Source organism: Diadema antillarum, unplaced genomic scaffold (genome assembly GCF_040938485.1).
Source record: "Diadema antillarum isolate AM-2024a unplaced genomic scaffold, OU_Dant_1.0 seq00001606_RagTag, whole genome shotgun sequence".
Taxonomy (NCBI): Eukaryota; Metazoa; Echinodermata; class Echinoidea; order Diadematoida; family Diadematidae; genus Diadema; species Diadema antillarum.
This window is the reverse complement of record NW_027272319.1, coordinates 687,382-699,094: the sequence shown is the minus strand read 5'-3', so window position 1 is coordinate 699,094 and position 11,713 is coordinate 687,382. Positions and strand designations below refer to the sequence as shown.

The following is an 11,713-nucleotide window of genomic DNA, read 5'->3' as shown; positions in this document are numbered from 1 at the left end:
AATGCCAGACATGTGCAACAGTTTCCTCACTGCCCAATCTCTCTGGATTACCTTATTGAACTGAATACTCTTAAAGAAGTAGTTTGTCTCCTTGTGTTTTCATCTCAAAGAATTATTGATGTCAAGGTATGCTTCTTTTGAGACAGAGAAAGGACTAGTACATATTCATTGCAATAAGGTAAATGTGCAAAATCTATTATCAGGTACATGTACATTTAGTCTCCTAACTAGTTTTTTTTTCCTTTTTTGTAGGTGTGTGTACTCATGTTCTTATAGTCTTGAATATGCCATATATCCTATTCATTAGGGTGCAATTACTACAGAATGTGATGTGTATAGAGGGTATATGAATATACATCAAATATTATGCAGAAAGAGATGATATTTTTGTATGGTAGTTGAGATATATATAGTGCTGAGTATTGTTCAGAGCTGTTGGCGTAGAGGTCATTTTATCATGAAATACTTTTTCCATAGACTTGTCATTTATATCTCCAGCGATCTTTGTATGCTGTATGTTGATATTCAACTGAATTTCATTGTTCATGATATAAAGCCCATAATGGGTCATGAATCTCAAATTAGCATGAAAGCATAATAATCATTCAATATATTTCCTTCAAGTTTTCAAAAAGTAGTATTTCATGCAGACAAAGGGAAAACACAAAAAGAAAACATGTGCAGAATAAAGTATATGGCATTAACTTTGTGTATTTTTCTTCCACATACTGAACTCAACATACAACAAACACATTTCATCTCATAAGAAGAATGCAAGTTTCACATAAAAATGATTAAAAATATATAATTCTCATCGGCTGATGTACATTGATATTATGAAGAAGACATAGTTGCTGCATTCTTGTGGCAGTGGAAGTATTGATTAAAACAAAATCAATTAACACATGAGAGCAGGGTCAAACACTCGATTCAGAATACCTGAAGTGAGTGAAGCCTGGGTGTAGGCAACGTTTTGGGTGCCATAAAATGTGTTTGCAGTCCTCAATGCAGACAAACAACCTTAAGTAGAGTAGAACTTGCCATAGCAACCACTTTTTGCCTGTTATTGAAAACAGCCACTCATGTAGCAACAAAGCTCCTCAATGCAAGCAAACATTTTCATAACACATCAATCTGTCTGTCAAAGTCTACTGCCTGAAATCATCTTATGTTTCCATTTTTCATGGCAACCATTTTAAACAGCTGACTAAATGTTTGTTGTGTTAAGGCAAAGTTAACAGCTATATTTGGCTGTGAAAGCATGGACATACTGACTATTACCATTATTTTAGTAGCTCCATGGAAAGAATTTGCCAACTGCAAACTGAAAATCCTTTTGTGTCATGCACATTAATGCAGTGAAGACCATACTGCTTGTATGCTTGTGGCCAGTACAGATTAACAAACACAGTTTTCATCTCCATTCATGTTCCAGATAAAAGCTATTGGTCATGAATTTGTCTATCAATTGTAGCCACTGGATGTCAATGTATTGTACTATTATAGAGATTAATGCTGAGGAAGAATGTATTGTCTCCATTGGTTTTTATATCATTGATATTGAAAACCCTTCCATATCCATCGTGGCATACTTTGTACTAACAGTATGATGGTGTGTATTTCTTCTGTTTTACTTTGCTTATTTGGCCATGCAGAACAAGCACACTCCCACACAATTTTCATTTATTGAAGCATCGAGTGTGCATTTCAGTATTAAACATACTGCCATTATAATAATATTGTAATTCTTGCTACTGCTCTTCCTCTTCAGAGGATCTTGTGTGGAATAAATTGTAACTTTCCACATTTAAATTTCAGCTACTCATTCATTTTCTTTCATGTTCATGTAAAGCAACAATATTAGACATTCCCTTGGAAATGATAAAGTAAAATAAGTGTCGTGTAATCTGTGTATGAGAACTTAAATCCAAAGACATGAAAGGTGAATGTATGATCAAAAGTTGTGATTCTGTGTGTTGGCGATCAAAGAGTACAGTTAAATTGCTCTGTTGGGTGTTGTGACAATCTGTGAGAATCTGTGGGCATTATGGTATGCAGTGCTCACGGCAGTAATCATTCAAAATTATTTTCTTTTCTTTTCTTTTCTTTTTTGACAGTCATGCAAAATGCAAAATGGTATGCCACAATCAAAACACATCATTCCACAATCTTTTTTTTTTTTAGATAACAAGCAAATAGCATTAGGTTTCTTTCAATTACTGTTTATAATCACTGGACTTGGTTCCTATATGAACCTAGTGGTATAGATCTCTTATTATGATGATTTAACTCCACACTTATTGCCTAATTTCTGTGGATGTTTCAATTAATCTTGTTTAGGATATTTTTGTTATATTCCCGATACATATCAACTCCCAAGTTGTATGAGACAAAATTGATGCCTTTGACGTGATCTATTCATAAATATTTGTACACTTGTATCACTATCGAAAAGTCCAAGGCATTACAACATTGATAATGGCAATGTAAAGAGGAGAAGGACATGAAAATGAAGAGAAAAAGAGAGAGAGGGTGAGTAATAGAAGTGAGAGATAGATAGTTAACAGAGATGACTGAAGAATACAAATAGATATGATCGAGGCAACAGGGGCCACCTTTTCACTGTGAATTGTAGCAGTCATTAAATCAATTGCAGTCTGCCTTGTAGCTTTGCTCTGTCAGAGAGTGTACTGTAGATAGATAGATAGATAGATGAATATATAGATAGATAGATAGATAGATAGATAGATACATACATAGACAAATAGATAGAGATAGAAGGGTAGATAGATGGATAGATAGATGGATGGAGATAGAGTGATAGATAAGTACTATGTATATGTTTGCCTTTTTAATGTCTGATACATTGCGATTCACACAAGCGTGAAAAATATTAGTTATCAAAATTGTGACGTAAGCCTCAAACATGTCAAGTCAATCATGAAAAAATTCATTATGTCAAAAACAAATCTTTCATAGTGATCAGTCGCATGTTGCGCCTCACAATGCCATCGAACCCACAGAAAGTGTTCATATTTCCATCGTTCATTCTATGAATCTGGGAGTTAGAGCGGCTCAACTGGATGGGTCCCAATTAAATTCGTCCATGACATGCACCTTGGTGAAGCATTGTGGAATGATTGAAACTTGTTGACCAATCGGCGCCTTTATCCCGGACGGATAGAGGCGTTGTGCAGCACAGCATCATAGTACTGCATGGAGTTAAATCATAAACTTTCTTCCGAGTTCGCCGTAAATACAGGACAGGTGCAGTGGACGGATTTGCGGTATCTTATGCAGTATGAGAGGTATCCCAACTACCTATCACAAAGTAGGCCTACTACGGTTTGACCGCGACCGAAAGTGCAAAATGTACTATAAGAAGTGTCGACGCTACACATTCTGCAGGACACGCGGTACTTTGCAGTACAACGCGGTAGGTTGCAATACGTTGCGTCATCTGTTGTCACTGCAAGCGGTAAGAGCGGTAAGACCGCTAATGAGATAGACCTACGGATCCCTATCTTCTACTGTTGCTTCCATCGTCAAGGTTGCTCATTGACTTGCTTCCCAGTTCCATGTCCTTGTAGCGGTTGTTTCGATTTTGTTTGACCTTGAAGGCGCGCACCCACGGGGCGTCCCTCTTACGCTGGAGTCCCGTCACCTCTGGGGCGGGCGGAGAGCGGTGGGAAGTTCGAGGAGAGTGGCGCACGGCGTCTGCAAAGAGAAAGAAGTAACGGAAGGGGATGTCAACGAATGTCTTCTTCATGGAATCATGATGAATTAATCGAACTGTTCATCTTTTCTAACATTTCGATCAGTCGATTCGATTGATCGATTTCGATTTGACTGACCTTTTGGCAGATATGTCACCTCGAAATCTCTACATCTTTGTCTATGGGTCCCCAAATGAGATAAATCCCAGTTCGTGTGAATGTCCCCATCTGTAACATACAATGTTTAGGCCCTATGTTTATCGTAGCTTTGACTTCTGGCATGTTAGAATTCAACTTTTTGACATTAGAATTTGGCGTCGAAAGGAATGCTTTGTAAGTGACGAATTCAACCCTGCGATGAGCACCATATTCTTTGATTGTTTAGGTGAACTCTTGTCACTTCATTATGAAAATAAAGTGGGCCTATATAATTATCTACTTTTAGTGTTACGTTACGATTTACATTGGACAGCTTTAGATCCGCGACGCTGTGATCTCACGATGCGCCTATACGAAGCAAAACATGTCATGCACGCGCGACGCAGATGTTCCTGATAGAATTCTCATCGTCCGACTGGGAGGAGGCGCGTCGCACCATTTGCATCACATATCTGAAGCTGTCTTAATTATAATATATACAAGCTTGTATGTTCTCAAATCTCAATTACATATACATTTAAATCTTTGCGCTCTACAATCTGTTCTTGTCTTTTCATCTTCCTTTCTGAATGTAAGAAAAGGATGGGTGGTCCTCATCACCTTGAGAAGGAGGGGAGTTGTTGATGCTGAGGCTATCTGGCTGGTTGTTGTTCCGCCTGTGGAGCCAGTCGAGGCTTGGTTGACTGCTCGGTACGCTGTCCGGGCCTAAGTCGGACTGGTACGGGGCTAGCTCCACGCTAAACTGGGACGACGAGGCATCAGGCTCCTGATTTCCGAGAGAGGGATGGGGACACCAAAAATCCAGTTATAACTTTAAAAGTGTTAATAATCAGAGTACACTTCGCAACAACAAAATAACATTCCACAAGAGTAGATTAAAATAATGTTCACAAGGAAACAGTGTTAGCCATAGAAGGTATCGTAATATGTTAACAGGTGCTAGTGGATACTATGTTTTATCCATTGCGTTTGTTCATTTACGTATTTACGTAATAGGCCGATAATTGAATATAAACACACTGTGTATATATTTACTTGGCACCGAGTTAACGTCGAAGACCAATGTATTTGTTATAATCATATATTTATTTGATAAGGTAAAATACAGGAGATGAGTGGCACCTTGTAGATTTGATTATCCTATTTCCAACGCAGGCTAATTTTCATCATTCAGTCCCTTCTCACTCAGATTTGGTCTGTGGCGCATACACTATGGCCACATTCATGCTCAGATGTTCCTATTTTCAAAACTGTTCTAACTTTTGATGATATTACACAAAGAGTAGATTACTATCAATGCGCTCTTGTTTTTTTGCCGATACGACGGAGCTTTGAAAAATGACACGAAACAAAAATGTAATATTCAGATGTTTTCCATGATGGCAAGGCCGAAGAAAGGTTTCAATTTCAAATCATTGTGTGTGTACACGTATGTGTATGTGTGTGTGTGTGTGTGTGTGTGTGTGTGTGTGTGTGTGGTTGTTTTGTTGTTGTTTTTTTTTTATCAAGAGCTGACTAAGAGTCACTTCAATCCCCCACATTGTTACGTATGATAAATGAAACCATATTCACTGTGTTCAATAATAGTCATTAAAAAAAGAATCATGGCGTTGAGTTAGAAGAAATCAAAAGTGGTTCAATTCTTTTCATCTTTTATAATAGTGACATATATATATAGGAATGAAAGCTAAACTGGAACGTTGTGTTTCTCTTTTTGTAAATCCCTCTCTTTTTTTCTCAGCTAGGCCTAATCAAACGTATCATCACCTCAAAACAATGGTCTAAATTTGGAGATCTCAGCGGGCTCATAATCGATTTATCTGGTTATCTTGTCGAAACAAGTGAACCCATTCAGGCGTCGAATCTTTGGGGTTAACGTACGCTTCACTTTCCAGATGACTTTACAAATGCAAATGTGCATGGTCTTTCAGTAGTTAATGATCTAAATCTATGATTTCAAATTTCTTGAAGAAAATTACAGTTTTAGCTAAGAAGAAAAGAATAATCAAACACTCACTGCCCAATGACTTGGGTATCTCAACGCCTCTAACCCCTTCACGATTCCAACGGTTGGATTTTCCACGACCGAAATAATAATATTATCTATAATACAAACTTCAATATCATATTCCCCTATCTTCAGATTCCCAATACCCTTCTCATTCTAGCTGCTAAATCCGGCTTCTTAAATCCAAAGCTTGTCTGAAGCGTCCTACACATAATAGTATTATATGCAATATCAAATCACCATGGTGATTAACACCCTTCATATTTTCACATTTTCTTACGCATCAGACATGCCTACATCCATCATCCCGATGTCGTTTGTAACCTCTTCTTATCACATCAAAATGTATTGTTTACGCATTCACAGCCGTGGTTCCGGCTTTCCTGTTAGTTCCATTGTGTGTGTTTTTTTTCCAACAATGATCTCACATGGCAAACCTTTTACGCAATTATGGCTTGCTTCAACACACTTACGTAAATCATCTACAATTCTGTATATGGACTTTCTCTTATTACAGCTGAAGCCAATTGCTACAACACTCCACCTTAAAAAGTGTGACATCCAGTTCATAATGGAGTACGATACAATGGAAACGACCAAAGGAACATTTCAAAGATCATAGCCACACAGGCATTTCAAAATGAAGAAGGGGTTCATTCACCTCTGCCTTGGCTCTATTTTGCACGTTGCCCCTGGTTATGACCATTTCATGATATTAAAGTTGCAATCGATTTTTATGGTTCAGTCGCCATAAATAAAGTCCACAAACCATACCAGCGCATCAATAGATGATTGGTACCAATCATAAATCATGCAGGTTAAACTTCATCGCGTCTACAGAAATGAGAATTCGACATACGCAGATCATGTGCGTCTGTTTTATGTGTTTATGCTCCCTTTAGAATTGTCGTTTGCTGTGATGTCTGTAAATATTTTTCATAAAAGCGTTATCAAGGACTATGCGGATGGATGTACAAGTGTGTTACCTGCATAGTGTGTGTACAACATCCAAGTACATTGCCGCCGATCTTTGGAACCAAACGCAAGTTTGACATGGCAAAACGTCATCACATACACTTCCGCAAACGTCAGGAAGATTTAAAACGCATCTTGTTCCGTTTACAGCTGTTACGGAGAAGATGTGTGTAACAGAGAGCCACACCAGCACTGTATTACTTAAGATAGCTTTCCATAGATGTATAGTCAGGAAGGACAAGGCCTACATTGCATCAATGCCGATAGTCTGTTTTACATACCTCTTTGGATTGCCAAATTACTATAAAGGACCAAGTATTAATTTTGTAGGTGCAAACGGCGCCGGCCATTAAATACTTTGTGAAATGACCACATACTATACATTGTGTCAAAAAGAATGCGTTTGCCATACAGATTATCATTGATCATTATTATGAATTAATATGGTGTATAAAACTTATAGATGGTGGTTAACATTCTTATTTCGGGTCGATCTGAAAGGATCATGTTTGTTACAAACACACCCACCTGTGTCCCTGGCTTCGTCACCCATGCGTTGGACATCGGTTCTGCTATGACAAATTTTCCCGCTCCACCGCCCGACTTCATCTTGAGGGGCGGGAAAAATCCATCAATCCCGCGGACATGCATCCTTTCCCGCGGGTGGAGAGGGACATCCCCAAAATCAACGATGTTAGTCTTTGCGGGCTGTCGGCTTGGACCCGTCCTGGTCCGACCGACGAACTCGTTGGTGACAGCCCCGCTGCTGCCACTTGGCGCAGTCCTCACAATTCTCGGTGACGGGGCCCTATCCTTGCGGGAATTGTATTTTCCATATTTGGTGAAATCCTCGACACCTTGTCCCTGAGCGGGAATGGACCTGTTCAATGCCGTCTGGAGGCTCTGCCGCGCCACGGCGGCGCGGGGACTCTGCATAGATGGGACTGTGACGCGTATGGTGTGCCTCATACTCGATCCATCCATGGCCAATCTCCCCGCCTTATTCCGTCGTCACTCTTTCCATGCTGACAAACTTCAAGTTCTCTATCGGAGTCACGAAGTTGTTCTTACAACTATTCCTACGAGAGTGACAAATAGAAAACTTGATCACACCGCTTGTTAAACTTTAAGAAATTTACTCCCCTCTCGTGTTGATAGTTTGGTGAAGAGATCCCCCGGCCTGTGTGTAGGTACATCGGTGTCCCGTTGCCCTGGTACAATGACGCCACGGGATCTCCGATCAGACTCATTAATCTTTCAGGCGTAGCGCTCCTCCTGCAACAATGGCTTATTGACACGGTCTAGCAGTTTGCATGTATCACGAGAGAATCGAGCGAGCGCTGTAACCATCAGTTTAACTCCTTCTCTGTTTCTCTCAGGACGAGTTGCAACAATAGCGCCAGGCCTCCTCGGCAGGGGCAATTTACAAAAGGAGTAACACAAAAGAATTTCAGTGCCTCCTTGAGCGCCCGAATACCAAACGTCAATAATTTTGCCTACCGAGAACAAACGGTATCAAAGGGCATTCGTGTAGCTGACAAGTCGAAACAGTGAACGTCGTTTCTTCATTTTTGTAATTCAGCCTTAATTATATCGATTGGCTGGCGAATAACTTAAGGTGTACTCTCACACTTCAATGAAAATTCCCCACAGTGATGACACGCTCTCATTGTTTAGTGTTAGTTTTGGTGGATAATGAATAATGCAAAAAAAATAACCAGACTGTGTCCATGATAGTCGGTTTTTACGTCCATAGACAGGCTGTTGTGACCTCGAGCACTAATTGAAGACGGGTGGCAATTTAAGTTGTTGGGTTGATATCATGGTTGATAGATAAAATGCGTATGACAAAGGAGAGGCAACATTTTCAATTATCAATGAGAGAAGGCCAGAAAAGGGCATAAAGAGAAGGGGAGAGAGGTTGCAGAAGAGACAAACATGACCTACAGATAACAAAGAGATGTGGCGTGTTATTACGATTTAAATATTTCTATCCGTATTTAAGCATGATCATCTGCATGAGAGCTGTTGCGGTAATTTCATCTACCAACTGCATGACAATTATAGTATAGTCTCAGTAACGGATGAATCTGATTATGCTTGTAGGACATTTATAGACGAAACCTGTCGAGTGCATGAAGCCAAAACAGAACCCGCACATGTCGAATTTTGCTCGCAATAAACACTCCGTCGAGAATGTTTGGCCACGTTGCCATGGAGATGAACTCAGGGGGGCTTCTCATTCAAAATACGGAGAAAAGACTCCGAACCCCGCACCGCAGCTTCAGTTCAGGCGGTGCGTACGACGTGCGAAGTCGATAGAACGCCGAAAAGTAGAATTGGCTGGGGTCGGAGGGTCAAATTGTGAAACTCGACTGTGGTGTACAGAGAAGGGGAAGTGGATTAGGGTGTCACGTGAGATTTGAAATCATTGAGGACGATTGTTTGTAATATTTTGACTGATAATTGTATCGTTGAAGTTCTGTATAATTCCTGTCCAAGGATTTTCCTGGAAGGATCATCTTTTCTCTTCACAATCCTCTCCTCCAATCGTTTTGATAAACTTTCAATCTTCCCTTCTTCATTCTTTTTTTTTTGCAATGCATATATCCTGTCTACCACAGTTCTCTTTCTGTTATACTCTTGCCCTCTCTATTCTCTCTCTCTCCCTCTTTATACACATACACACACGCACACACACGAATACACATTCGTTCGTTGTTCTAGATCTATATCAGGGAGGTGAGAGAAAAGTCACACCTCCCTGAGCGGAACAAATTCTCTCCCGTGGCTTGTATACCGTCTGCTGACTATTGCTGAACAGATGGGTCGATTGTATTATCATTTTGATATCATCATAATATTGTCCATATTACCACACTTTGACAGTCGAAACCTTGTGAAATGAATACCAGCACAGAAACGATTTCATATTCCAACGTATTTTATTTCCGTAACAATAACACATTTCAGGCTCTACGCTCGGTCCCAAACTTTTAGCCCTCTCAGCGTATTGTTTCTATGTGATAAAGCTACGAACCACCTCCCCCCCCCCCGCTTCAATGGCAAAAATACCAAGGTTAAACCATAGAATTTCATGTTGTTGTTTTTTTTTCATGTGATTCCATTTTCCAAATTTTGCAACAAAAAAAAAATAGTGTGAGGGTGGGGGACTGCAGCCCCATTCCGTCGTCCCTATTAGTTGCATTATGGTAAGTATTTTGGTAAATTTGTCTGTACTGTATTTGTAAATTAAAGGTAAAACAATACATACTATACATGTACTTGTATTTTTATATATAGCGATATAGTTTCCGACAGTAGTAATTAAGGAAACTCCGTGAAAGACGTTGTTTTAACGAATTTTTGCTCATAGCAGAAACCCTTCGCCGTTATTCATACATACATAATGTGTGTGTGTGTGTGTGTGTGTGTTTGTATGTATACGTATAATTTGTCTTATTTACATGTAGGGCCCTATGCATTGCACTATATAAACATACTCGTTTGTATAACTTCACTTTGTTGCAGTGTAATGCGAGGGTTCGTTAACATAAAGTCTAGAATATTTCAACTGAAAAAAATAAAAGATCCAATTTGATAAGAAGTTCAGAGGGATGAAATTTACATAATATACGGTATGTAAATATACGTGAATGTAAACAACAGTCCCCAGCTATTTAAATAGGCAAACTCACAATATCGCCTGATTAATTTCATGATAGCCGGATATATAATTTGAAGCATGAAGAGAACTATACATTATCGTTGAAATTTTTGTTTCAATTATCGAATTACATTACATGTGGTTGTAAAAATCAGCCTATGATGCACTAGTCAGACATCAGCAGGTACAAACAGATGACAGAGAGAGTATGATGAAGTAAATTATTGCTATTATAAACATACTCGAAATCAGCTTGGTACATGGATTGTCATATATTATACTTGGTTTCAGTCGTTGTAAGTTTGAGCAGGCCGAATTGCAAACGGATGATAGCAAACGGTAAGGAAAAAAGACTCTAAAATTCAAACGACAGTAATAAACTGTCATCATAGAGTAAGAGAATCATTAACATGGCATATCAGCAGATAATACTCTACAATATATCCTGTATTCACACAATGCACTACATAGAGTTTCAGCCGATAATCACATTCGAATCGAAGTTTCTTCAATGCCTTTTGAAACTAATTATTGCTAGAAGGCAAATAAGAATACAGGTTTATCTGAAATGCTTGTTAAACTGGTCTGTAATGAATATGATTATTAGAGGGATGGCATATAGCATTGGTTGAGGTGAGGATTCAGCATTTAACTTTCTGCGAGATACTTAGAAACCATTGCACTTAACGAACTATCAAAGAGCATAGAAATCTAAGAGGAAATCAAAATTTATTTGGTGAGAATTGGGTGTGAAATGACCGAGATATAAAAAAGGTAAAACAAAGCGATCCTAATAAAAGACGGCTCCCGCCCTTTATTAGGACCGCTTTGTTTTGGATTTCTCAGTAATTTCAAAACCAATTTTCATTAAATAAACTTCGAATTTCCTCTTAGAATTATTATGGTCTTCGATATTTCATATACGAGGTTTCTCATTATCTAAAAAATTCATCATAAAAAAAGAAACGTTAGAAACTTGAAGCCCCGTCTCAATCAAAACTATATATCTTCCTTATCAGGTACACCTCCACGCCATGACATTACACTTTCTTTGAAATTAGATACACTCGTCACAACTCTCCTACACTGTTATATTTTGTTAGTCATCATATGCAGTGTAATATGTACGTCAGTTCTAACTGTATTTGTAAGACTGGACTGACCAGTTGTCCAGATGGTGATCGTTTA

The 11,713-nt window shown here is 38.9% G+C and overlaps 1 protein-coding gene across 1 annotated transcript; it reads right to left on the bottom strand.

The window, feature by feature from the left end:
- Window positions 1-3,490: 3,490 nt before the first annotated feature.
- On the bottom strand, window positions 3,491-7,842 carry LOC139711077 (uncharacterized). The gene is made up of 3 exons (XM_071622996.1): window positions 7,387-7,842; window positions 4,476-4,641; window positions 3,491-3,717 (listed from the first exon to the last, which is right to left on the bottom strand). The coding sequence occupies exons 1-3, from the start codon at window positions 7,840-7,842 to the stop codon at window positions 3,521-3,523; spliced, it is 819 nt and encodes a 272-aa protein (XP_071479097.1). The 3' UTR covers window positions 3,491-3,520.
- Window positions 7,843-11,713: the final 3,871 nt, after the last annotated feature.

Excerpts from the sequence above, each read along its gene's own strand:
- LOC139711077 (XM_071622996.1), bottom strand. The coding sequence starts at position 7,842 with ATGGATGGATCGAGTATGAGGCACACCATACGCGTCACAGTCCCATCT. Across the intron at positions 4,642-7,386 it reads TGACGAAGCCAGGGACACAG|GAGCCTGATGCCTCGTCGTC; the intron begins GTGGGTGTGTTT and ends CTCGGAAATCAG. Across the intron at positions 3,718-4,475 it reads CAACTCCCCTCCTTCTCAAG|ACGCCGTGCGCCACTCTCCT; the intron begins GTGATGAGGACC and ends TTCTCTTTGCAG.